At 36.5% G+C, this 27,957-nt stretch overlaps 1 protein-coding gene across 3 annotated transcripts; it reads right to left on the bottom strand.

The window, feature by feature from the left end:
• Positions 1–184: 184 nt before the first annotated feature.
• Rnf141 (ring finger protein 141) lies at positions 185–27,957 on the bottom strand. 3 transcript variants are annotated; one of them, XM_005380281.2, is made up of 6 exons: positions 27,832–27,957; positions 20,896–21,086; positions 19,621–19,729; positions 14,158–14,339; positions 9,094–9,201; positions 185–3,343 (listed from the first exon to the last, which is right to left on the bottom strand). In XM_005380281.2, the coding sequence occupies exons 2-6, from the start codon at positions 21,036–21,038 to the stop codon at positions 3,193–3,195; spliced, it is 693 nt and encodes a 230-aa protein (XP_005380338.1). In that variant the 5' UTR covers positions 21,039–21,086; positions 27,832–27,957; the 3' UTR covers positions 185–3,192. The 3 variants fall into 3 exon arrangements, with proteins under 3 accessions (XP_005380338.1, XP_005380337.1, XP_005380339.1); XM_005380280.2 differs by having other exon boundaries at positions 27,633–27,957; XM_005380282.2 differs by lacking the exon at positions 27,832–27,957 and adding an exon at positions 27,423–27,616.

Consider the following 27,957-nt stretch of genomic DNA (forward strand, 5'->3'; position numbering starts at 1 on the left):
TTATCAATTATTTTTGCTATCCACTAGGACAAAAAGACAGAAAAATGAAAGGCTATGCCAACTGTGTATTGTCATTATGTTGCCCGTTGTAAATGTGGGTGATCAGCTGATCTCTCCAATCTCCAGCAGTTATCTTACTTCTGATAGACAGTAAGGGTCAGTTAAGAAAATAAAGACACAGCAGTTAAAAATGCAAATTCTCCAGACTTGCCTTTTAATGAATTCAATTTCCTAATGTTAAAAGTCACTGAACCAAAAGGTCTTTCCAAGGAGTCTTATTATCTAGATATATATTAGATACAAGGAAATCAAGTCCAATTTAAAATTAATCTCAAGACATAGCACACAAACATCACAACCCCCCCAAAGCACAATATAAAATAGTCCTAAGGAATATAAACATTTAGCATATACGAAAGTGAAATTACATGATAAGAAAAATATTTTAAATTCGCAAAAACTTCTTGCTAAAGATTATTTATTGCACAATTGATCAGTTTCTCTTAACAAAACAGGTACTACTATTGTCAACCTCTAAATTCAGTACACAGTCCAACTCATTTTCTCAAACTAAAGTTCTAGCATTATAGTTAGTAAACCCTTTGTTACTGAGTTAGGATACAGAACACTGTATAACTTATAAGACACATTCCTTAGACTACATGAGACCATTTCACAAATCCTAGAAGGCACACGTATTTCCTATCATAGTAAGTGCATTTAAGTACTTCATATTTAAAAAAGACAAAGCTGTACAGAGTAGGAAAAAAATGTACATTTCATCTATTAAACAAATTTACAACATTTACGATTAGATATTACAGTAGAACCTACCTAACATTCACATCTCAGGAATTATCACCTAGTTTTAGTGGAGTGAGCAGAGAACCATGTCCACTTATTTGATAAGGCTAGTATAAAATGTTTCGTATTTCACAGTAAATCAGTTAGTGTCTTGGAGAGCATCTTGTAAGATAAACAGGTGCAGGTAATGTCAAGTCACTGGGCTCAATGGGCTCGACCCCATAATTTCTTCAGGGGTGAAGGGTTCCGGGGATAAAATCACTAGCTATACCTGGAAAGACTCAAAAACTTGTAAAGCAACACTGTTCATTTTCAGAAACACTTTAAAATTAGGCAATCTGAATTAAACACAGCAAGTCTAATCCAAAAAGACAATTTAAATTTTTAGAGCTGGAGAACATCTCAGAGGATCACTTATCCTGAAGTTTTTTCCTTAGATTATTAAGAATCAATGGAGGAAATTTAGGAATATGCAAATTTGACATGAACTGAACCTTCTGACCCACACTCCAAATATTTTAAATAACTCTCAAAATTATTACTCACCAAATTCTAATATACCATATATCAGCAGTGCCTTATATATTTTTACTGGTTGGTAATATTTACTTATTGGAGCAAAGGGAATTTATATTAATATGACTTACACAGTAGAGTAGGGTGTTTGCATGCAAACATGTGTATAAGGGGTTTAAGTTTTTTTTTTTGAGAAAAGGTCTTGCTGCTGTGTAGTTCAGGCTGGCCTTGAACTCGAAGAAATCTTCCTGCCTCAGCCTCCTGAGTGCTGGGATTACAGGCATGTGCCACCACACCTGGATTGGGTTCTAAGGTTTTACTTGGGGAAAAAATGGTTTCATTGCTGAAATAGTATGAAAGCCACAGATAAAGTCTCTTTCTAAAGGAGGAAGCTACAAACAAGAGTAAGAGGTTTTCTCAAGATTATATAACCATCAGGCATACTACCAGGTTAATATAAGAGTCCCCAGAATTCTGCTTGTATAAACCAACAAAAGTGAGTATTTAACTATTTGGTACTTAGCTGTCCTCAGCATGAATATCAATGTTCAGTTTTGAGGGCAAAATAAAGTTATTTCAGACAGACCTTTTTCCTTGAAATGGATTTTATTTGCGTACTTCCTAAAATCTTACTATCCAAAAATTTATGTCATCAATAAGCAGCAACTGGGTGTATCTTGGTACTTAGAAAAATAGCAATATTTGCAAGTTACCAATAATAATAGGTCAAAAAATTTACAAGGAATGTTAAAATATTGTTTTAAAGGAGACTTCAAGGCCCTAGTTTTATTCTATGCTGAAATGCTAATGTTAAAATTTTTACTTTATAAGATCTAAAAATTGGTTGAGGTGCTACTGAAGATCTTAATTCCATTTTTACTCAAGGAAATAGTGTGAAGCAGTAAGACAGCCAAATAACCTTCTAGCTTGCAGAGGTGTTTTACGTATGTGTGGTGAAGAAGCCTCACTCTATGTTCTTCTCTTCACCTAAGAAATTTGAGGACTTGAAACCTCAAAAAGATACCTTCAAATTAAAATAAAAGCACCATAAACCAATATTAAATTACTCATCATAATCTGTAAATATAAAGGTATATACTGTGATGAAAAATTGCCTTCTGAAACTCCAGGATGCATGAACATTATCAAAAGCGGCTTGAAACAGTTCTTCAGCTTTGGAAAGGCATTTCCAGAACAGTCAAGGAGATTTTCCAGCAGAAATTCATTTATAAGGCAAAGTTCCAACTTTATAGTCTTCACCCAAATTATATATCATTAGAAAAAATTTTTAAAAGTAAAAACTAGTTGAAAAACACACTGCTGAAGTTACATAGTTATGAAATTGTGGATCACTTCAAGTAAAAATTATTAAAGGAGCATGAACTAACCACAAGGGGGCATAATACATACTTCTTAAACTCCAGCAGAATGACTAGTTTTAAGTAGTAATACGCACTTTCACATAGTCTATGTTTTTAGTCATTAAAATTTTTCTCTCAGGTCGCTACAGCTTTTCAAAATTCAAGTTTTTAAACCTAACTAAAAAAGATTCCAGCACACGTCTGCTCTCAAAATCTGTAGTTTGTCCAAGCCTCTGGAAATATTGCTGTTATTTGCTAGCAGAGGATTCAAGTGCAATTAGTTCTAATACACATTAGAACAGATAAAATACAATCTAAAACAGTAGCAAATTTTACTTTACCATGAATGGAAGATATGGAAAGTTTATTTAAAAAAATGGAACACATTACCAGAACAGCAAAAATAAGAGGATGGGAAAAGTTAGTTTTTCTGTATCTGTGCTACAAGAGACCTGTTCTTTCTCCGGGTACTTGTAGCCCGCAGTAACAGAAGCAGCTCTTCACCCCAAGGTCATGGCCTGTGGGGCTGGCCTGCCTCATCAGCCATGTTAAGAATATAGTTAGCCATGTCATCTTCTGTGGGGGCATCTGACACCACCCAAGATTCATTTGCTCCCGTCATCTGTAGGCGACAAATAGGGCAATTTCTGTGTCGATCACTCCTATTAGGGAAATCAAAACAAGAAAAGTTTATTTTCATTCTTTCTTAGCAATGCGTTTTGTTGAAAAGTAATACATGTACATAGATTTTAATAATCAGCATAGAAGTATGCAGTGAAAAATAATTCCTATCCTAAATTCTCTTCCTCCAGCATATATGTGCATACATCTTATAGACCATTATGTGTCAGCACAGGTTAAAGTTGTTTATGCTTTTTTAAACATAACCTATATGGACATATCATGATTTATTTAATCTCCCATAAAAGTATGTTTAGTAGGTTTCCCTGCTTTTTGCTGCTACAAGCAATGCCATTAATTCAAATCCTTGTTCCAAATAGGTCAAGTTTTTCTTATAAAAATTCCTTATCCTGAGAGAAAACTCCCTTTCACAAATGGAAGATTTGGTCACAGTGCAAAGTGTGAAATTTATTTGTATTTAAATAGAAGACATTATGCTAGGAATAATTTCTTGACAGTGGCAAGGAAATAAGGAAGCAGGAAAGGGTGTTACCTGTTGCTTTTCTCAGTGGTATCTAGGTAAATGGCTCTTAACAATGTAATTGTGCTTAAAGGTCTGATAAAAAGTCCTTCGGTTAATCAGTAACAAGAAGACTTCCTAAAGCAACTAGAAAAATGGAGCGCTCAAGGTTTAAAATAAGATGAAGTTTATATGGAGATCATTTTCCTGGTCAGGAAAGAATACATATATAAGATCACTTAAATTTAGGTCATGTTTTCCAAAGGGATTTTTTTTCCTTGTCAAATATTTTGGAAACTTCAAAGTAACATTTGAGCCAGAAATATATTATGCAAGGAAAAATGTTTTTCTCTTCATCTGTCAAGGAAACCCAGGATCAAAATAATCAAATTATATCAACTACTCTTTTGGCTTCTGTGCAAAACTTTAGAAATTTATTCCAAAAACTAAATGGGCAAGCCAGAGCTGGCATATATTATTCAGGTTTATTTCTGGTTCCTCAGAGATATTTTATAAGATAATTATGGGTGTTTGTCTATGAGCAAAACATCACAGTTTAAAAATAATCAACTTCTGCTTCCGGCCAACAAAGACCAGATTTATCTTCCCTTTAAAACAACTAAAACACAAGACAAAATGTAGAAAATAATGATTTGGGTGTGGTGGTACAAGCTTGTAATCCTAGCACTCTGGGAGCCTGAGGAAGAAGGATCACAAGTTCAAATTCAGCCTAAGCAATTTGGCAGCAGCCTGTCTCAGAAAAAAAAAAAAAAAAGAACTGGGGATGCAGCTCAGTACAAAAGTGGAGTGTCCACTCCCTATTTGTGTGTGTGTGTGTGTGTGTGTGTGTGTGTGTGTGTGTGTGTGTGATTATGTGTTTCATATTAAGACACCAGGCCACAAGGACAATGATTCCTGACAGGTGGGAAGCAAAGAAAGTGAGCCCTTTAACTGCCCCAGCTCATTGCACCTGTGAGGGTTTCCATGCCCTGGGGCAGGTAGCGGGGAGGGGGGACCTATGTGGGGCCTAGCAGGCTCCCTGTGGTGAAGATACAACTGACACTCTGGGGAAGCCAAGAAGCTACTTGTGCGGGGCAGACTACTGGAAAGGAGACAGCCATACAAGGAGAGTTGTAGGGCTCTACAGAAAATCCCCCTTCACTATCTTTAGCAGAGTACAGACCAGTCTGTGCAGGTGAGGAAGCTGTATGAGGCTGAGAATTGGAGGGAACAGCACCCAAAGCTCACAAAGGGCATGGGATACTTTCTATTCTCACCAGCCAGACGAGAACACCTCATAATTACAAAGAGTCCTAGTGGGCCATAACTGGTGGGGCATAATTAGCATCAAACACTGCTCTGGTCCCATCTAACAAATCATAAAAGCAAGACCTAGAAGGATCAGACTGTTTTTAAGTGACTTAACTATATTCTAGAACAAACCTCAATAACATTTTTAGTAATGCAAAAATATCTAGTACCTAAAAAGGGTAAAATTCACAATATCTGGCATCCAATCAAAAACTACAAGGGATATAAAGAAATAGCAGAAAAATATAATCCACAATGAAGAGAAAAAACAACCCAGAATTGAGACACATATTAGAATTAGCAGATGTAGCAAGAAAAGAACATTCGAATTATAATAATATTCCATATATTCAAAACAGTAAAGATCAATTATATGAGACAGGACATAGAAAATATTAAAAATTCAAACTTGTAGAAAGGAAAACAAAAATATCTAAGGTAAACAATTATACTGAATGGGATTAATGGTAAGTTAGACACTGCAGAGAAAAAGATTAGTGAATTTGGAAAGGCATAACAACTGTTCAATATGAAGTACAAGTTCAAGTGGTCCAATGCACAGTAATGGGAATCCTGTATATAGCCGGGAGAGAAAACAGTAAAAAATTCTGAGAAAATAAAGGCTGAAAATTTTCCAATATTGATGCTATAAATCTACAAATCTAAGGAGCTTGATCTATTCCAAGCATAACAAACATGAGAAAATAAAACAAAACCAAAAAAAACCTTTAAGGGACACCAAGCTACTTAAAACTAGAGAAAAGAGAAAAACCTTAATAAGCATCCAGAGGAAAGAAAGGACATATTACCTCCAGCAGAATAAATAATTCAATGAGAGACAAAGGAAAACAATGTAAGCATGAAAAGGTAGAGCAATATCATTAAAGTACTAGAAGTAAAAATACTGTCAGTTTAGAATTTTGTGGCAGAAAAAATTTTCTTTTAAAAAAACAATTTAGACATTCAAGAAAATCCTATGGAATCTCTAAAAAGCTACAGAACAACTAATAAATGAGTTGAGTAAGAGCACAGGATATAAGACTGATGCACAAAATCCATAACCTTTTAAACACTAGCAATACATAATTAAAACTTGAAGTAAAACCCATTTGAAAACAGCAAAAAATATGAAACATGTAGAGGCAAATTGGTCACAAATATGCAACACTGAAAACTACAAAAATTGCTTGGAGATATTAAAGACCTAAAAAATGGAGAAATGTACTGTGTTAGAATGTACAGCAGCATGCCTGTAATCCCAGCACTCAGGAGGCTGAGGCAGGAGGATCACTGTGAGTTCGAGGCCAGCCTGGGCTACAAAGTGAGCTCAAGGCCAGCCTGAACTGCATAGCGAGACCCTGTCTCAAAAAGACCAAAAAAAAAGAATGCACAATATTGTTAAGAAGTCAATTATGGCTTGTATCTTGACGTCCCTTCAAAGCCTCAGGTAGGGGCTGGGGATTCAGCTCAGTGGCACAGCACCTGCCTGGCAAGTGCAACATCGTGAGTTTGATTCCAGGTACCGGAAGAAAAAAACAAAAACAAAAACAAACAAACAAACAAACAAAAGAAACCCAAAGCCTCAGGTACTACTTTCAGATGGGGCTTTTCAGAGGTGGCTGGATCTAGGGTGTGTGATAACAAAATTAGTCCAATGATTGGTTTAGTACAGTTCTGGGTATAGACGATGGGAAGTCCCATCCTGAGTATAGGTGGCACCAACCAAAACGCTTGTAGCCTGGGTGGAATATGAAGAAAAAGATGGAAGGCAGGCTTGCTGCTTCCTGCCTGCCACATCATGAACTGTTTTTCCTCTGTGATGCTCCTTTGCTATGCTGCCCTGCCTTGGGACTGAAAATTCTACGAACTGTGAGCTAAAATAAACATTTTCTTCATTAACTTTGTATGATTCCCTAAGGGTAGGTAGTATGAATGAAATATAAGAGACAGGAAGAAGGTTGCTGTAGTTGCTTGCTGCTTGCTGCCTTCTGCCTGCCCTGCTTTGCCATGGATTGTTTCTCCTCTGTGATGTCCCTCTGCCATACCACTCTGCCTTGGAGCTGAATGTGGACTGCAACCTCTACAAACTGTGAGTTACAATAAATCTTTCCTCCTTTACCTTTGGATTTCAGGTATTTTGTCTCAGCAACAAGAAAATTAACTAAGACAAACACTATATTCATGAGGGTAAGATGGTATTGGCATGAAACAGACAAGTCTAAAAATAAACCCATACTCGAACAACTGATTTCCAGCAAAGGATCAAAAGACAATTTAGTGAAGAAAAGACAAATCAACTTTCAACAAACCAACCCAAAAGGGACAACAGACATAAATGTAAAACCAAAAAATTATAAAACTTTTGAAAGAAAGTATCTTTTACATCTTTGAGTTAGAGATTTCATAGATATTACACTAAAATAATTATCTATGAATCACAAATTGATAAATTAGACCTCAGAATTAAAAATTTCTACTCTTTTAAAGATATCCTTAAAAGAACGAAAAACCAAGCAGGAGTGGTAGAAAATATGTACAAATCATATACTGTATCTGATAAAGCACAAGTATCAAGAATGTGTACAAAGAACTATTAAAATTCCCAATAACGGGGCAAAGATTTGAATGGATACTTCAAAGAAGATAGTTAAACAGTAAATTCGCATATAGAAAGTTGGTTAACTTTTTCTGTTAGTAGAGAGATCCATTATGAGATACTACTATACAGCTAATTAGAATGGCTTAAATTAAAAAGACTGACCATATTAAATACTGGCAAAGACATGGAACAACTGGAAGTCTTATGTGGTGCTGGTGGTAGTTTAAAAAGGCACAACTGTTTTGGAAAATGGCAATTTCAAAAATGTTAAAACACACACCTCGTATATGACCTAGCCATTTTACTTCTAGGTATTTACCCTCTCAAAATAAAAATATATGTCCATAAATATTCTTGTCCAACAGCCTATACAGGAACTTTTTAAACTTATCCATATCTACAATAAGGATAAATCTCAATTACATGGAATGAAAAGAGCCAGATACTTCCCTCCCCACACAGTATATACTGTATGATTCCAATTATAAAAATCCTAGAAAATAAAAATTACTTTTAGCAAATAATGAAAGTAGATCAGTACCTGCCAGAGAACTGGGGAGGGGGAGTGAGGAGGAGGCTTTATAATGGGGCACAAGGTAATTCTGAGGTCAGTGGCTTATGGATTTGTTCATTATCTTGACTGTGATGGTTTGTATGGATGTGTACAGATGTTGTAACAGCCGACTGTACTTCAAGCCTGGTGTGATGGTCAGGCCCGTAACTCAAACACTCTGGGAGGCTGAGGGAGAAGGATAGAAAGTTTGAGCCTCGCCCGGGCTTTATAGCAACTCGGTGAGGCCCTGTCTCAAAATAAAAAATAAAAAGGGCTAGGGATGGACCCCACTGTGAAGGCAAGGAGTTTAATCCCCAGTGCCATAAACAAATAAGTGAATGAATGGATGAATAAATAAGTAAATAAATAAAATTGTACCCCAGATATATGTAGTTTATTGTAAGTCAGTTATGTGTTCCCTTCAATTTTTATTTTGTACAACGAGCTTAACCAGCTAATATCTAAAAATGTCTCCTAAATCCAATATTCAAGGATTTATTCCTTATAAACACAGAGAATAAGTGTGAAAATGAGAAAAAAGGGAAAAAAAGAAAGCATCTAATTCTAGATTCAAATCAGGCACAAATCTCCTTACAAGGAAAATATTAAAACCAAATTATACTCACCACATCTTTTAAACTTTAGGTGTAAAAATAAAAAATAGTTTTAATCAGTAGGAGGCATTCAAAGTACTAAAGAAAACAAGTCTCTTGAACCTAACTACAATATTTTTGTACTTTTCAAAATTTACTCATACATACTATCCCATTTGGCCTCAGCTTATCCCTGAAGGCAGCAGATAACTCACCATTTATCAATACATTTCTGGCAAAAGCTGTGCGCACAAGGCAGGATGAGGTCAGCTCGTCCATCCATGCAGATACAACACTCCTCCTCATCGGTCAGCTGCTTCACCCTGCAATGTGAAAGCTGAGCTGGAACAATGACAGTCTCTGTCCATATGCTTTCCACTTTATTTTCATTGTCTTAAAAAACATTACTAAACACCCATAATATAAAGCATTATATGACTTATATACAAAGTTAACATCAGACTAAAATTAACATCTTTTAGGGAGACCAAATATATTAGGAAAGAAGTACTAATAGGCATAAATTTCATAAAGACTAGATAAAAGATGAGTTTTGTGATTGTTAAAGAAAACAAAATATAGACAAAGGCTGAAAATGTTCAGGTTTTCTGAAAATAACTCAGCCCATTTTAATCATACTGAATTTATAAAAATGAATTTCAACCATAATGTAATTGATCACAATATAGGATACAATGTGGTCTGATGTATAGACCTTGCATCAGGGCCTTACAATGCTGAAACTGATAGTGAGTTCAAAAATGAATAGCTTAACTTTAAATATCAGGCCCTAGGAGAAACACAAAAGGGTTAGGAAGCAAAGTCTGTCCTCAAGGAGCACCTTCATCTTCTTGGTAAGCAAAGAGATGTTGAACCTTCTCCCGTCACAATTCAGAGTCCCCCCAATGAGCCATGTGCCTTTGTGCATGGTTATTTTTCTGTCCTGGGATTACCTTTTGTTCAGTAACCTCTAATCTCAGTACTTCAGCTTAAAACATCTATTTTCTTCCTGTCTCCAAAATCAACATTTACCACAATCAAATGATGTAAAAATTGCATAGTTCTTTGAAGACAGAGTCTTTGTCATAGAGTATCAATAAATGTTTCTTGAAGTGATTATTAATTTCTTTTATCTTTTATTCTTTTCCATTATTTTTTAAGGTTTTCCTTGGGAAGCAGTATTACTTTTGTAATTACACAAAAATTAAATATCAATGTCAAATGTGTATTTCATGTAGTAAGTGCTAAGTAAAAATGAGAGTATTTTTCAAACTTATTGGAAAGATGAGAGAGAGTAATGACAGGATTTTGTTAGACAGTACATTCCTGGTGCATAAATAAAGCCATGGAGGTAGGGGAAAAACTGTGTGTATGTGATTGTGTAAATGTAGCCAGGAGAATGACATGTTGCTAGGAGGGATAGGAGACTGAAAAAAAAAAAGACTGACTTGAAATAATTTGATCCCTGAATGCCAAAATAGTAAGTTTGATCTTGTTCTGACAAACAAACTAGAATCAGTGTTTAATGAAGAGAAAGTAAACTCTCATGAAGGTTGAATGGGAGTACACAATGAAGGACAGAGGCATGCCAGTTAACCTCAACTGTCAACCTCACTGGATTAAGAGATGCCTGGCTAGGTACTATTTCCCTGCTCTGCTCCCTGGTCAACGTGAAGTGAGCAGTGTTGCTCCACAATGCTCTTCTACCATGACGTTCCTGCCTTGCCAGCCAATTACAGATTGAATCCTCTGAAACTGTGAATCAAATAAATCCTTCCTTCTTTAGGTTGTGTGTACTGGGCACTTAGGTCACAGAAATGAGAAGCTAACTAATAGAGAAAACTGGTATCAGAGTAGTGCTGCTATACTATACTTGATAATGTGGTTCAGGAGTTTTTGGAACTACCTGCAGGAAGAATCTGGAAAGGTCTGGAGATGTGGCTAGAAAACCCCTAGCATGTTGTAAGCAGAGCCTGATGGGTGATAAGCTCTGGTCAGAGCTTAGAAGACTAGAATGATAACATAAATGAGGACAGTGAAGGCCAGGCTCATGAGGTTTGAGGTGAGAACATGGACTCTACTGGTAATTGGACTAGAGGTCACGTATGTTGCTGGCAAAAAATCTGTCAACATTTTGCCTATGTCCTAAGATGTTGAGGGACACTGACTGACTTTAAAGGTGATGAACTAATTGATCTGGCAAAGGAAATTTCAAGGCAGCCCCAGTGTTCAGCCTGTGGCATACATACTGCTGACTGCTTTTAGTCAAATCTGTAACAAGAACTAGAAGCAAAAAGCAGAGAAGAATTTGAAAAACTTAAAATTTGGCCTCAAAAGAACCACATGTGAACTTAGAGCCACGTAATTTTGTGAAGAGATTATCACATACTTTTAACAGGGACAAGAAAAAAGATGGTTTGAAACCATCTCAGAAATCAGTAGGACCCCACCAACTGTATGTCAAAGGGTACAAATGTATAAACCTTTCATTTGAGAACAGAAATTCTGGGCCTACTGCTCAAGAAGAGCCACCCAGGGAATTGGTTCCCCAGGATTCATTTCACTGAGCTGTGGCACTCAGGTACAGAGAGGTCACTACAGCTGTGATCCAAGAGGGCCTGAGCAGATCTTGGCAGGCTTTTTCCATGTGATGGTGGGCTGTTCAGGCATGCAGAATGCATGAGCTGTGGGGTCATGGAGGTTTCCTCTCAGATTTCAAAGGAAAGCCTGGGAGGACTGATATTGTGCCCGAGAGGTGGGCAAATGAATCAGTGAGAATAAAGTTGAAGGTGCAATAGATAACTCAAAAAGCTGGAAATGTCAGGAATGTCAACGGTGTGACAAGGAAAGCCATAGGCTGTGGGTAAAGCTAGCATGAGAGAGTGGCAATATGGACTGCAACCACCAATGCCTCAGGGGTAACACTGCCCTGTGGAATTCACATCTCACCACCATGTTCAATGCCAGACATGGAGCCACAGGACTTAATGTTTGCCTTGCTGAGTTTCAGTCTTATTTGGTGTTGTTCTTTTCTATCTCTGTGTATTAGTCACTTCTCCATTGCTAGGATGACATAGCTGATAACCACAACTTAAAGAGGAGAGGTTTACTTTAGCTCATGGTTTTCTGAGAATTCAGTCCATGGTCGGTTGGCTCCAAGGAAGAGGCAGTGATGGAAAGGCATGGTAGAGAAAATCTGCTGACCTCATGGCAGACAGAAAGCAGAGAGAGAAGGGAGGAACTGGGCATAAGAATACACCCTTCTTCTCTTGCAGTGTCCCACCTCCAACCAGACCTTAGCTCCTAACAGCACATTCAGCCATGAACTCATCACTGGATTAATCCAGTATTCAACAACCTTCCAAAAGCCCCACTTCTGAACAAGACTTTGGAGGACATTTTAGATTGAAACCGTAACATGTCAGAAAGTGTAAGACTGTACAGTACTTCTATACTGACAGGTCTGAATTTAGCTAGGTCAATTTCTACTCATGGCATTTATTTGTCTAAACCTGTTTCTTCATCTTATACAGGCCAATAATTGAACTTGCATGAGGTTATTGAGAGGATCTAATGATTTTATACATGTATAACCTTCACCTCAATTCTAATATCCTATAAGTACTCAATAAATGCAAACCAGTGATCAAATTATACATCAGATATAAAGCTCTAGTACATAAAGGGCCCTTAAGAGTCCCTTCAACTTGTAAAGTCTTTTTCTATGAACTAGTGTATCAGGGCATCACTACAAGCTAAAAACATAGAAAGTTAAGATGCAGCCTTAACTAACTAACTAGGCATTGAGTTTCAGTCTCAAGGGCACATGAAAAGAGGTAACACCTTCACCTCCTTCATTAAGATGACTTCATTAATACTTCAATAAGAAGTATTTTTATTTGCAACCATGTGGCTTATGTATATGGGTAAACACAATCCCCAGTTTTTAAAACACTTTTTAAAAATCACCATTCTGAAGAGGGAAAGGTAGAAAATCAGATTCCAGTCTTTGAAAGATCAACTTTTAAAGATCAACTTTACAAATTAAAACAAAGATAAGCCTAAACTGCCTACAATGTTCTAAAATTCATTTGGTACATCACCAGCACTTGTATAGCCCAAATTTTTAAAACTATATTAAAGATAAACAGAAAATAATAAATGAAAAATACAATTCAACTACTACATAGTATTTGGAAACCAGATGGTTAAGAATGGACCAGAAAATGCAACTGTAAGCAAAATAATAAAAGAGAAATTCTTATTAAACACTTTAACTTTACAATAAAAGACACTACCAACATAGATATCTGCTGTCTACCCAGAATGACAATAAGACAACATGTTTTCTCCAATGAGGCATTTACAAATTTAAATTATGATAATGATTGTCAAATGGTAATAGGTGGGAGCTTTCACATGTCAAAAAGCATAATAGAGAAAGAAAAGAAAGTTTAGCTAGAACAATATTCAATATATTAAGCCTGAATAAACAGGCACCATCACAGAAACTGGCTGATTTTACTTTCTTAACTCCAGTATATGCAATATGTAAGCCAACTACTGTTCACTCCTGAATGGATTGCCAAGTGCTAGAGCCAATATTTAAAAAATTTTGCCAGGCGTGGTGGCTCATGCCTATAATCCCAGCACTCGGGAGGCTGAGGCGGGAGGATCATTGCAAGTTCGAGACTAGCCTGGGCTACAAAGTGAGCTCAAAGCCAGCCTGAACTGCATATAGCAAGACCCTGCCTCAAAAAAAAAATTTTTTTTTTTAGTCCTCCAGTTAGACACTTTCTAGAATAACTTTGCCAAATCCTTGGACCTAATTCCTTCTGGGCTTTGACTATCTAAGAACATAGATACTTATTAAAAGGGAATCATTAATATCTTCTTTGCCATTAAATACAAGCACATAGAGTATGAGAGTAGATTCTGGAGACTGGGTCAACAAAAACATTACATGGTATGAATCATTTAATTTAGCTTTAGTTCGGCACTATAAAAATAAATGGAAGGACTCCAAAAATAAATGGAGTAATCCAAAACTTGATCTGGTATATAATACCAACTAAGACAAAAATATTTAGGGTGTCACGAGGAGCACCAGCAAAAATATGAATGAGCTTCCCCTGCCCCCCGGTACCGGGAATCAAACTCACAACCTTGCGCTTGCCAGGCAGGCGCTGTGCCACTGAGCTAAATCCCCAGCCCCTGAATGAGCTTTTAATGGTCTCTATATTGGAAATAAGAGAAACATGGCAATTATGTATGTATACCTTCCCATCCAAAGGCTAGCCTGACAAGACGTTACAGAGGATGAGTTTTCACCAGGTTCTTCAGAGGTGGAGCTCTGAGCCAATACTCCTGCTGCTTGACTTGTGATGTCTCTGTAAAGCTGAATAAACTGGTACAAATTCATGATCCGTGATGCTTCTACAATGCCACTGCTCTTGTTAATCTAAAAACACAAAGAAAATGGAAATAAAGAGGTGAGAGTTGACACAAATATTTAGATACACATTCTGGAAAAAAGAGGTTTTCAATACTTGTAAATTACCTTTTTAAAAAAGCAGCTTAAATAAATGAACAACACAGATTCTTCACTTGTACGGCTCAAAGAACTTATTCAAGTTTGTCTCATTTGACTGATTAGGCATCATCTTATTTAGAGTTGATGAGGTTAGGTGGCTTTCCCAGAGTTAAGAAATGAATCTTAGAGATTAGTTTTGACAATTCTTTTAATTTCTTAAAGAATTTCCTAATTAAGAGATTTACTTGACTCCATAACCACATGCCATTCTAAGTGAAAAAACAGAAGGCTTTCTTGAATGTAGTGAAGTTCTACTTTGTACCAAAACTTCTAAAGAAATAATATTAAATACTATCAAAAGAGATTGAATTTTGAACTGTCACAAAAAGTTACAGCTCAATGGTCTAGAGATTGTAACCCTACAGACTAACTCTCCCTTCCAGTTTATAATGCTATGTGACAAGATATTTAGGGAACCACAGAGGAATGCTTTCACATGGCTTCAGGTAGTTAAGGAGTAGGGCATGTACTCTCTTCTGAAATGACCACAGCTAGTAGGGTAAGGCTGAAATATTCTTGGATGAAGAATTCAAAGTAACCAAAGAAAGATTAGAGATATAAAAGACTTCCTTTTAGCACAAGAGATGGTACAGAAGACTGTGGGAATAGAAGCCAGGAAATCAATTAAAATGGATATCGAGTAAATGGAATACGCAAAGTCAGAAAATATTTACAAAGAATATGCAGGGAGAGACATACAGAGAAGGTTGGCCTAGCACGTATGAGGCCCTGGGTTCAATCCCCAGCATGCAAAAAGAAACAGTATAAACAAGAAAACTGGGGCTGGGGATTTATAGCTCAGTGGCACAGTGCCTGCCTGGGAAGCTCAAGGTCATGAGTTCAATTCCTGGTACTGGGGGTGGGGGGGACAACAAAACTATCATAGCAACATTTAAATATTTAAAATTAAAATAATAGTTGTAACTATTATTTATTTATTGCTTAATATTTCTAAAAGCAGTGAGAGAAAATAATGAGAATCAAGAATGAGTCAGATTCCATATTGTGAAAATGGGAGAACCATCTCTATCAGAGAGCTGATTAAATTTTAGGAAGGTAAGATCTATGTTGAGATGCAAACATGTAATGTTCTTTGCAATTGTACACAGAGTAGAGAACAAATCAATAGAATTAAAAAATAATAGGAACTTACAGAGGCTTACAGAATAGGTATTCATAGCTGAGGAAAGTGAGCCAGTTTATCTTTGGAACTGTGTAGCACAGAAGAAATCATGGAGTAATTCAGAAAAGTTTAGTAATGGCAAAGTTTATCACAGTATAACTAGTCTAATCATAGGATCCTTCAATAAATACTTGTAAGTATTCCCAATGTATATGTTATGGTAGTAGGTGTAATGCTCTAGATACTAAAGACATAGTGTGTAGAAAACAAAAATCTCTACCCTCATGCCAGTTATATGATAGGTAGGAGAGACAGGCAAATACTGATGACGTTAGATAAAAATCAGGGTTATGGAGAAGTTGAAATTGGGGAGAAGGAATGCTGAAGGGCTGCAGGGGAGGCCTTACAGGAAAGATGTCATTTAAGAACGGGAAGAAGTACCGGAATGAGTAATATATAGGTATCTGGGGGAAAGACCATCATTTGAGACTATGTAAAGGCAAAAGTGCACTTGGTGAGGAGCACAAGGAGTCCAGCAAGGAGTCCAGAGTGGTTCTAACAGAATGAGGGGGAAAAGTGGTAGAAGATAAGGTTAAAGGGTAAGGCAGGCATAGAATATACAGAACTTTGCTGATTACAGTAACGACTTTGGCTTTTGTTTCAAGTACATAGGGATCATTGGAGGGCTGTGAGCCAAGAAGTAAAACACTCAATCTGTTTTACATTTCACATTGTGATGTGAAATAGACCAGTTGTTGTGCTGATGGAGTGGGGGGAGGGAAGCAGAAGCAGGGAGACCAGTTAGGTGATGACTAGCATAATCCTAGTAAGAGCTGGTCACTAGGTAGGAATAGGATGGGAGTATATTGCAGATGGTAAGAACTCACTAGATCCCAAATACATTTTTTTTTTTTTTTTTCTTTCTCCGGTACCAGGAACCAAACTCACGACCTTGTACTTGCCAGGCAGGCGCTTTGCCGCTGAGCTAAATCCCCAGCCCCGATCCCAAATATATTTTGAGGAGAAAACTGACAGGACTCACTTATGGATTGCTCGTGGAGTATGAGAAACAATATTCCATTTATACATTATTTTAAAATTAAACTAAATTTTATTTAAGGATAATCACGGCATAATACAGAATATCAAGATAAGGTCTTACTGTAGATATAAAAGGGCAAAGTACACATGTTCCTCAATTCAGAAAACAGCTTTCCCTGTCATGTCAGATTTTCAAATCAGATTTAATTCTTTCTAATGTAAACACTGATTTCCCAAGGATTCTTTTGAGAAGAACCTAAGGAAGGCAAATAAAAAATTTTCTCTCAAGTAGATCTAAAATCAAGGAAAAAAAAAACCACACAAAAGAAAGATCTAATTGCTTTTGTCTTTAACACTTTTTGTTTTTCTACTTAGAATCTTATTTCAAGGAAGAAGTTAACACTAACTGCATAAGGTGTAGTGGTTAGAGATATTGGGATAAAAAGGAATTTCCTTAATTAATAAAATTAAAAATTAATTCTGTGTATCAAAAAGAAGCAAGAGGCGAGGCATGGTGGTGCATGCCTATAATCCCCAGCACTTGGGAGGCTGAGGCAGGAGGATCCCTGTGAGTTCAAGGCCAGCCTGAACTACACAGTGAGACCTTGTTACAAAACAAAACAAAACAAAACTGTCGGGCATGGTGGCGCATACCTGTAGGCCCAGCACTCGGGAGGCTGAGGCAGGAGGATCATTGTGAGTTCGAGACCAGCCTGGGCTACAAAGTGAGCTCAAGGCCAACCTGAACTGCATAGCGAGACACTGTCTCAAAAAGATAAAACAAAACAAAATAAACATAAAGAAGCAACAGAAAATTAAGGGATCAAATGCGTGACCCACTTCTGGTCCTATACCTTCCTACAATTTATATAGGACTCTTCTGTGAGCTGAGAGCTTTATGAAATAAAGGTGGAGAGTTAATGTAATTTAGATAATACAGTGTATCAACACACAAGCTTCATCACACCCCAGTTATATGAGAATATTCCTTCAACATATTTTTGATGTTCTACATATTATTTTGAATGTTGAATGTAATGGTGAGCAGGTAGGTTCCTTCTGCCAGTGTATGTGTATGAAAGAGATGTGACCTCACCCTGATCAATGAGGTGAAAAGAGAGATTTGTCAGGTCTTTAAATGAACCAATCCTGGCAGCTGGTCTCTATCAGGAATTCTTGATAAGGGAGAAAACAAATACTGCTTTTGTTTAAACTGGCTGATAGGCCTTTTCTGTGACTTGTAGCTGATGGCAAGTTAGATCACAGAGGAGTGGACCTTCTAACTGAGGGAACAAAAAGCACTGAGGACTGTGGTAGGAAAAGTAACAGCCTAATTAATTAAGCCTTGTCGAAGTACAGAATGTAAAAGGAAACAGTTGTGAACGAAGCAGAAAAAAAATAGCTTGGAGCCATATCATGGAGGAGTTGGGAATAGTTTGTAGGCAATGAGGAATTTAAGGAATTTTAAGGAGGGCAGTGAGTTGATGACAGCTGTGCTTTGAAAAGGTTACCTCACAGCAGCCTGAATTAGAATTATAAGAAAGTATTGCAGTGTGGAGATTAATACAGAATCTACAGTAATCTGGACAAGAAAAGTGAGGGGCCTGAACTATAAGTAACACTTTAAAGGCATGGAATTTGTTTTATTTATCATTTATTATATTCCTAGTGCCTGGAATACCTGCGCTCACCCCTTTGAATTAACTGGAAGTGGACAATCCACTAGGGAAATGTGACATACTATTGAGGTTATCAATGGAATCTGTAATTGAAAGGAAAAAAAAAATCTAAATAAGCATTCTTTATGACTTGGTTAGGAATGGAGTATAGGGCATTTATAAAAGTCTCACTTATGGTTTATATGCATATGAGTGATTTTATTGCATGTTTGTTTTAGAACAGGGACTGGGACAGAAGAAAGCCTAATAAAATTTGTGCTTCCATTTTTGCTCAAAGGCCTGTGGTTTCAAAAAGGTTAAGAACTGTCTATTCTAATCTACTCATTGGTGGATGGGTTTTTCTAATATTCTATGAACGCTGCTATTACATTTTTAACAACTGATATATTCAACTATCTAACACGTAAAGACTGAACTACAATAGAGTATAATGATGCTGAAAAATCCATTCTATAAATAAAAATCATCAAAATAAATCACACCAAACCTTTCTAATAGATGTTTAAAAATTAACGAAACCCAGTGTTCTTAAAGAAATTATCCGAAATAACTTTCATTTTAAAGGTGTCATCTCAGCGCTCAACAGTGTGTTACCACAGGACTCCACAGCCAGCTAAAACCCAAAAAGAGAGGTAGAAGAGTTTACCAGTACCCATGTTCATAATTCACAATAGCTAAATCTTGGAAGTAACCTCAATGTCCATCAACAGATGAATGAATGAAGTGTGGTACATACACAATTGAACATTACTCTGCCATAAAGGATAATCTTGAGTCATTTGTAGGAAAATGGATGTACCTTGAGAACATATGTTACACGAAATAAATCAGACACACAAGCTTAAATATTGTAAGGTTTCTCTTATATGACAAGATCAAAATATAAATAAAGAACAAGATAAAAGATAAAGGAAAAGGAGTAATAGATCTTTTGCAAGGGAAGGAGATAAAGGGAGGGGGAGGGAAGAGAGGGGAAGATGATTTAAAAAAAGAATTAAGATGTATTATATAGATGCACTAACTCCCCTCAAGGAATATAATCATTATGTACTGCAAACATGTAGTAATAAAAAAATAAAAACTGAAAAAAATTAAAGAATTTCAAGTAATAAAATACTCTTGCTATATGGCAATTAGATAACTTGGCAAGGTACAAAGAGTTGGTGGAAGGCAGTAACTGTATCAAAACTATGCTTTATGAGATCACCAAATTATTAACATTTATTTCTACTATATTATATTACATGAATGTGTTTTTAACCATCAAAATAGTTTAAGTTTAGGAATGGAACTCTATGAGTCTCACCTTGGTACAGACCACCCGTACAACCACTTTCCAAAAGGCAGAGGAATCAGAACCAGGTTGTACCTCAAAGAGAAGATGTTTTTCCTGGCCAGTAGCCACTTTAGCAGTTCTGAAAAGAAACAAGCACATCTGTTAATTTTATGAGAGGTCATACAAAAAAATAGCACTATAAAACCAGATTCAAGAAACACTTCCAGAGATGAAAACATGATGAAAAATACCAAGACAAATAACGACTCTAATGATCATAATAACTGCATTCTTAAAACACAGGAATAGAGAATGTTTTAAACATAGATATACAACTTAATTTTCAAGTTTTTTAAAGTCAACAACGTTGTGGAATTATATTTATAAATTTTTTTGTCATGTCTATACCTCAATTGTCTTTAAATGTCTAGCAAGCCCTTTAGGAAAAACAAATCCAAAAAATTGGGACTTAAAGAGTTTAGCTGGTTTCCCTTATTGAGATTTTGACTATTGTCTCAGATCTCTTGTTCTTGCTTGAGTCCTGTTTAAGCAATATTAAAGTATCTTTCTGAAAGTTTTTGTTTTTTAGATAATTTGGAGCTTGATCAAGTATAACAAATGATTGGAGATATTAAACATAGCTTTACTGTCCTCTTTTAGCAGAGTAACTTTGAGAGCCACAAGATTCTAACATAAAAATATAACATTTTTAGAGCACGATAATTCAGTATCATGTTATCAACACTGATTTAAATCAGTTCAAAGACATATTTAAACACTGTAGTGTCCTTTTATCATTTCTCACATTTCTTTCTAAGCACCAGTAAAGATATCACATTCAACAAAGTGACTTACAGCTAAGTAAAACAAGGCCATTAAAAACAAAACAACTCGCCAGGCCTGGTGGCGCACACCTGTAATCCCAGCATTCAGGAGGACTGTTTGCAAGTTCGAGGCCAGGCTGGGCTGCAAAGTGAGCACAAGGCCAGTCTGAACTGCATAGCGAGACTCTGTCTCAAAAAGACAAAAAAAAAAACCCCCAGAAAACAAACAACTAGCCTTAGGAAATACAGTCTTCCAGTAGTTCAGCTATGCTAGTTTCTAGTTCTTGTTTCCTAGCTACCATTTCTTCTGCATAAATCTAACTTTACAGTTGTTAGAGAGCACGGCACTTGCGAAGGGCCAACTCCACTTCATGGAAATTGGTACATTTGATTTTACCAATCAACACTTTTGGTTACCTCTTACACAGCCAGGACATGCAAATCTCAACAGGAAAAAAAAAAATGAAAAAGAAAGACTTACACATCATTGAGTTCAGCTACTCTCCCAAGAAATTCTTCATAAGTTAAGGAGCTACTTTCTCGAACCAATGTGACATGTTTTGCTACTTTTTCCGGTAACTTATTAATAACCAGCTGTGTCTGATCTGAAATTTGCTGTCCCATGATGAAGTGATGTCTTTTAGAATCCAGAAGTGTTGCTTCACATAATTTCTGTCAAATATACATAAAGTTACTTTTACATAGAATATAAAAATAGAAATATATCCACCGTTAAAAAAACGAAAAACTCTGAGAGTTCAGTAGACTTACATGGGTCTAACAGTCTAAGATAGGACTTGTTCAGTAGACTTACATGGGTCTAACAGTCTAAGATAGGACTTGTTCAGTAGACTTACATGGGTCTAACAGTCTAAGATAGGACTTGTTTAAATGACTGTATCTTTAAAATAAAGATTTATACTTCTGTTTTCAGAATCACATTGCTAAATACGAAAACAGGATTCACTTATGATATTGGGGAGATAATGAACCTCTTAATTTCTAAAATTTTACCAAACCATTATCACTCTCTCTCACATACACTTTCAAGTGACTGTACTCAATAGGAAGTTCGTTTACCTTATTTAATTTTCCTAACTATTTTATGTCATTTATTTCTTATAACATCCTAAGAAATAGACACTGTTATAGCTTTATTTTACAGATAAGGAAATAGAGCTAAGCACCTCATGAAAAATACACAGTAAGGGGTGGGAACAAACTTTGAACTCCCGTTTTTCACACTGTACAGTACTCACATTCTTGACCACAAGATACATGATACAATTTTATCAGCTAAAATTTTGTTATTTATAAATATTTAACTTATTTTTAATTAAAAAATGCATACATTTTTGGTTTGAAAACATCTAATAAAATTAAAATATTAAGATAATTTAACCACTTCACATTTTTTGCTTAGTGAAAAACAGCTCTTTAGCTCTAATTTCTGTAGGAACTTTAACCTAGAATTTATGTTATTTGCTTTCTAAATATGAGTCAAAAGGTTGAGTCACTAGTTTAACAATATATTGTCAATAAAGATTAACACTTTGTTGAATTGACTTTAAAATTTAAGCACAAAACACTTACTGCATTTAATAACCACTTACTTTAAAGTCTTGAAAGATATAATTCTATGTATTGTGGCTGCACAAAAGTTAGATATATTTAATTTAGATAGTTACTTTCCTCTTGTTAAATAATGATTAACCAAAAGAGTAAGTGTTGAGATTTTTAGTATATTTAGTACATTATTTGTCTATGCTGATATATGCAGTAACTGTATGTGATAATCCCTATTCAATACAAATATTACTATTAGTGACAGTAAAGCAGCTCATATCTGTTAATCACTTCTAAGCATTTCATGTGCTCTTCAGATTCTGCTATTTAAATTTTTTTAATAGCCATTTTATAGATGAGGAAAAAGGACAGTTGGGAGTACAGGCATAGAGAGGTTAAAGTAACTTGTCCAAAGTCACCTAGATAGTAATTTTTTTCAGTTTTGAAAAATAAAAGTAGGAAATGAAAAATGTACTACAATTTAAAAAATCTGACTACCCTCTAGAAATTCTATTCATTCACTTATTAAAGATTTTAACATTTTATTTAATACCCATATATAAAGCAAGTGAAATAGCAACAACTTCAAAGGAAGAGTTCTGCCAAGAAACTTATTTTATCATTTAAATAAGAATAAAGTTATAGCTTTAAAATATAGTGCCCAAACTATGAAAATTTTGCTTTTGGTATTAAAGTTTAATGTACTGTAGTGGAGGTTTACTTTTTAGTTATTTTAAATATACGAAAAGTACAATGAACTAACAAAAGAGAAACTCCTAAATTACTGTTTTGAATCTGAGCCTACTTGGCAACAATAAATATCACAGTAGAGAGGTAAACAAAAAGAAATTAAGGAAGACTCAAGTTACTAAAATTTTCTTCAAAGCAAAATTGTTTATTTTAAACTATATATTGTCCTTATATTTGTTTTCATCCATAATTCTAAAAATATTAGGAGCAAATGGCTGCAGACTAGTGTTAGGGATTCACTGTCTTTCATGATCATTTAAAAAAATCAAACCAATCAAGTACCATGTGCCCAGTACTTCTGTTCTAGGGATACGCCTGTGAGTCATCAGGGAATGATGGGAAAGATAGTAATCACAGAAATAAGCATGTAATTACAAAATGAGAAATACAAAATCAAATATACACAGGGTGCTATGTAACCTATAAAAGGGGGACCTGACTAGCTTGTGTCAGGGAAAAAAGGCAAACATTTGATTTGAGTTGAGGACAGTCAGGATTTGTGAGATAGAAGAGGTGGGGCATGGTGAGTGAATGTTCCAGGCTGAGGTTCCGGGAAGGGCTTGAGATAGGAAGTACCATGCTGCATTTGAGGTTAAAAAAAAAAAGACTGGAGTGTCTCAGATAGAGAGGCAGAGGGAAAGGGAAGGCTGGCATCAAGAAGTGGGATATTTAAGTTTTATTGATGACCTGAAGACAAGATGGCACGGCCTGCCTGCCCAGTCTGAGGATGCCCAAAATTGGAGTAAAGAAATGAATAATACTTACTACCTTAAGACTAAAATAGGTACTGTACTGATTTGCTAAAATTAAATTTAATACAACAAAAAGTTAACTCCTGAATATGTTTTGAAAAGCCAACTGCACAAAAGCACCTAGCACATGGTATTTAGAATAAGTCCTTCCAAAAAAGCACTTAAGCCATTTTATGTACTTAAAGGCAGTTACACTTGATTTTAGCCAAAAGGCTGAGAAGCAATTAAAGGCAGCTGAAATCCGAAAGGTTTGAGGTTTTTTAAGCAAAACAAGTCAACAGCACAATGGAGCATCAGTGATGCTAAAGTAATCTCAAACTCTTACTAAAAGCAGATGTTCAGAGCAAGGAGGACTAGCTCTTTTGTGCTCTATAATGGTTTGACCACACTGAGGGTCTAAGCAGTGAGAATTCTAAAGGGTAGTAAATTAATAAATAAGAAAATATTCCAGATACCATGTGTCCAGAGTGATTTATCCTATGATAGCATAGCTTGGAAGAATTTGTTCAAATATTTGAGGAGTTGTCATGTGGATGAGGAAATAAGATTGATATTCCACAGTTACAGAGAACAGAATGGCCAATAATGTGAGTTACAGAGGCAGATTTCAATTTAATATAAGAATGTCCTCCTATCCAGAAGTAGAAAGGGATGTTGTAATGTGCATAGATTTTCTTCCATTGATGTATGGAAACGTTTAAGTAAAGATAAAAGGTTCATCTCATGAGTGGAATAAAAATTTTTGCCTGAGTGGGAAGTGGTTTATCTCTAACCCACTATTTTACTCCCCAAATTAAACTTAAGCTTCCTCAAATTTGCTGTATCAACTCAATCAAAATCTAGTAAGTCTTTTTTTAATAAGATTCTTATCAATCAGACTGAAGTACATCCACAATAGTTAAGAAAAAAATGAAACCTTAGAAATATAATCTGAATATTTAATGTAAACTTATAATGATAATCTAATCAATATATATATATATACACATACAAATATATATAGGAAAGGTAAGACAAAAGGAGGTAGGGTTGAAAGCTAGGTTGGACAAAAAGTAGAAAAATGTGAAAATATGACAAGATAAAGAAGTTTGGAAAAATGACTAGGAAAATAAGAATTACTTGAGGAAGGTTTGTACCGATTCCTCTTGGCCTCAACTGTCCATCTCTAAGAATGTCTTCCTTTCATATGGGAGTTTTACCTCCTGCTTTTGGGAACAAAAAGGAAGAGCAGAGTGTACTTCTCATATGTGTTACTTTTGAAAATGTCTGTAACTCAAAATGATCCCTTTGCCAAAGTGGTATAATTTGGGTGGTATAATTTAGGATGACCACCCTACATTGCTCTCCAAAACCAAACTCCTTTTTAAAAAGGAGTCTTGGGACCAGGCATGGTGGCACATGCCTGTAATCCCAGCATTTGGTAGGCTGAGGCAAGAGGATTGCTTTGAGGTAAGGGGCCAACCTGGGCTGCAAAGTGAATTCAAGGCCAACCTGAAGGGCACAGTGAAACCTTGTCTCAAAAAGATAGATAGATAAATAAATAAATGGAGTCTTTGTTGCTGATTTATTAGAAAATGTTTCTTTGGTTTTGGCGTGTTTCGACCTGGTGCCTAATTTAAATGATAAAGTTTATTATGTGAGGCTGCATTTTAGCTTCTTTTCCTATAATTGCACTTAGTATCCAGGATACCTCGTTACTGCCGCTTTGCACTAAAATGTAACATAATTTAGAGACTACTTAAGAACAGGAACAATGGTTCTCAACCTGATTCAGAAGGAAGGGCCTTAAATTTGCAGGTTGTTTTGAAAACAATAAAATATTGATAAATATTATCACTCATCACTCGTGTAAAAATACAACTTATATACAGCATAAAGCAACAACGAAGAGTACAAGTTCACAAAACAATCTGTTAATGCCACCCTTTAGTCACCCACCACAGCTCTTTCAGTGCTTTGCTTGGTGACTACACATATTTCTGTCATAGCACATATTACCAATTGTCACTTGCCCATCCCCCTCCATGTTTTCTTCAGGCTATTTAGCTGTGTTCTCTCTTCCGGAAGATACACAGGGACATAATGTTTTCTAAATGAATACAGTAACTATTGTTGACAATTTTTGGATTATTATTCACTTGGAAGTCTTTTGACTTATTATTTTGTTCAGTTATCTATTAGTACTTACATGGAGGGACGTAGAAGTTAATGGAAGAAGTGCAAAAATATAAAAACGAATTATAAACGTTTATGGAAATCAAAAAATACTCATTATTTGATATGAACAAAATATTTTGTTCTAAATCATATGGAACAGTAGTATAACCCATAGGAACAGTTTGCAAGCCACTGGCATAAAATCTAGCAAACGACAAATCAGTAAAGATTTCTTAAGAAAACTAGCAGCTCTCAAATTGTCGTGCCGCCTAGAACATAGTCCTTTCTAGCAGGATAGAAATGTGCTTTCAAAAAACATTTGAGTGGTTTTCTGAATAAAGAGCTGTTATTTTGAAACTCACAAGAACATCAAGGATTCCAAAAATGCCACATTCTCAGTGGGCGGTACATATACTTATCACTTCTTTTTTTAACAAATGAATTGTTAGAGTCAAAATATTCCTTATAAAAATATAACAATTACTGATGGATAATTGGCAACCCACCAAAAAACCTCAGAAAAAATCTTTGAAAACTTAAACCGTAATTTATTCATGAAAGGATTCAAGTAAAATTGAAAAGCCTGCAAGTGTTCACAGAGTAAGTAGCTGACAAGGGTTTAGAAACTCGCTGATATCCATTCTCCAACAAAGTTTGTAATTTGTTTCAAATTCACTTACAAAAAAGATGTTTCTAGGTGGAATTATCAACTACTTTCATATCAACTTTAACCTCAGTAATCCAAGCTAAGTACTAGAACGAAGTCCCTAAGAACACTATTTATTATCCATTGCTTACTCAAACTATGTCTTTGAGTAGGTATTGGCCCTTTTTCAAGACAGGAAATTAATGCAGTTATAACAGGTCCAGAGTGAAACAAATAGGCTGTTCTGCAATCAATGATCTTATCAAAAATTAAGAATACAGTACAGTCGTAGGAAATAAATGGATTTCTAATAGCATCAGTGTGTTTAAAGCAATACTTTTCTAAATATTTCGAAAAACATGCTAAATGTAAAATTCTCTTTGGACATTCTCTCTTTTTCTGAACAACAAGGGGAAAGTAAGTGTGCTTTTAGATAAGAACCTAAGAGGGATCAAATATAAAATTCATTTACATCAAATGACAAAGAATTAACTTTGAAACACACAATCATATTTGGGAGGAAAATATTTAGACTTTGAAGCCAGGCAACATAGAGAAAAATTCATACTATTTTTGAGTTAAATTATGAAAGCATCACTTCTCAGAGGGGTGACTTCCATATAAAGGCGACCAAGGGGCTGGGGATTTAGCTCAGCGGCAAAAAGCGCCTGCCTGGCAAGCGCAAGGTTGTGAGTTCGGTTCCTGGTACCAGAGAAAAACAAAAAAAAACAACAAAAAAAAACAAACAAACAAAAAAAAAAGGCGACCAGTTATGGATCATTAGCTGATTGGCAGCTCCTGCCCCGGCCAAAATTCTGAATAAAGCAAGCTCACTCGATAGCAAGAAAAATGGGCGGGGCTGCATGGCAACCGCCCTTTGTGCTGGAGATGTGAGAATTACAAACAATTAGAAGTGCTACTGCTGGGAGAAAGAAAAAAAACGCCGGACAGCGCAAAATCGACAAGGGGCAGAACATCAACGTCCACGGCCGTTCAATCAATAGGGAGGCAGGGGATAAATTTCAACAACAGTAAAGCCACATTTTGTAACACGAGACAGATCGCTGAGGAAATCGTTTCAAAAGCTAACAAAGAAGGTTTCTTTTCCTTCTGCGTAAGCTCTCCAATTATCATTACCAAGGAAACGTTTTCCCCGGCCGGATCTCAGGACGGCAGCTAGTCTGGCAGGCGGCGGCGCCGGGGAAGGGTGGCAGCCTGAGCCAGCTGGGAGGTGCAGGGTGGGCTCAGGGGAACGACTCGGCCTGCGCCGGCGACAACACTCAACTCTGGGCTCCAGGAGGCACACCTCTCCCCGCTTCCCAGAACCAGCCCCGGACTGGCACCCACCGCCTCCTCTCCACTCGGAAACCGCCGGACGGAGTCAGCGCCTCCGGCGGGGCCTCCCGGCCAGCCCCACGCCCTCAGCCGCGGCCTGGAAAGGGGAGCCGGGCTCGGCAGTCAAGGCCCGGCGCGGTTCCTACGCAAGGGTCGAGGGTGCGAGCAGTTAACGAAGGACACTGCGGGAGGACAGCGCTGCGGAGCTCACCACAGGTTCAAGGCATCGCGCTCCCCGCTGCAGCTATGCTGCTCCACCAGCCTCTCAGGCCCGCGGCTAGAAGCGGTTCGGTGAGCGACACAGTCGCACCTCAGTGACGCAAGGTCCCGCCCCGTT

The sequence above is a fragment of the Chinchilla lanigera genome, unplaced genomic scaffold (assembly GCF_000276665.1).
Source record: "Chinchilla lanigera isolate Chin_1 unplaced genomic scaffold, ChiLan1.0 scaffold00013, whole genome shotgun sequence".
NCBI lineage: Eukaryota > Metazoa > Chordata > Mammalia > Rodentia > Chinchillidae > Chinchilla > Chinchilla lanigera.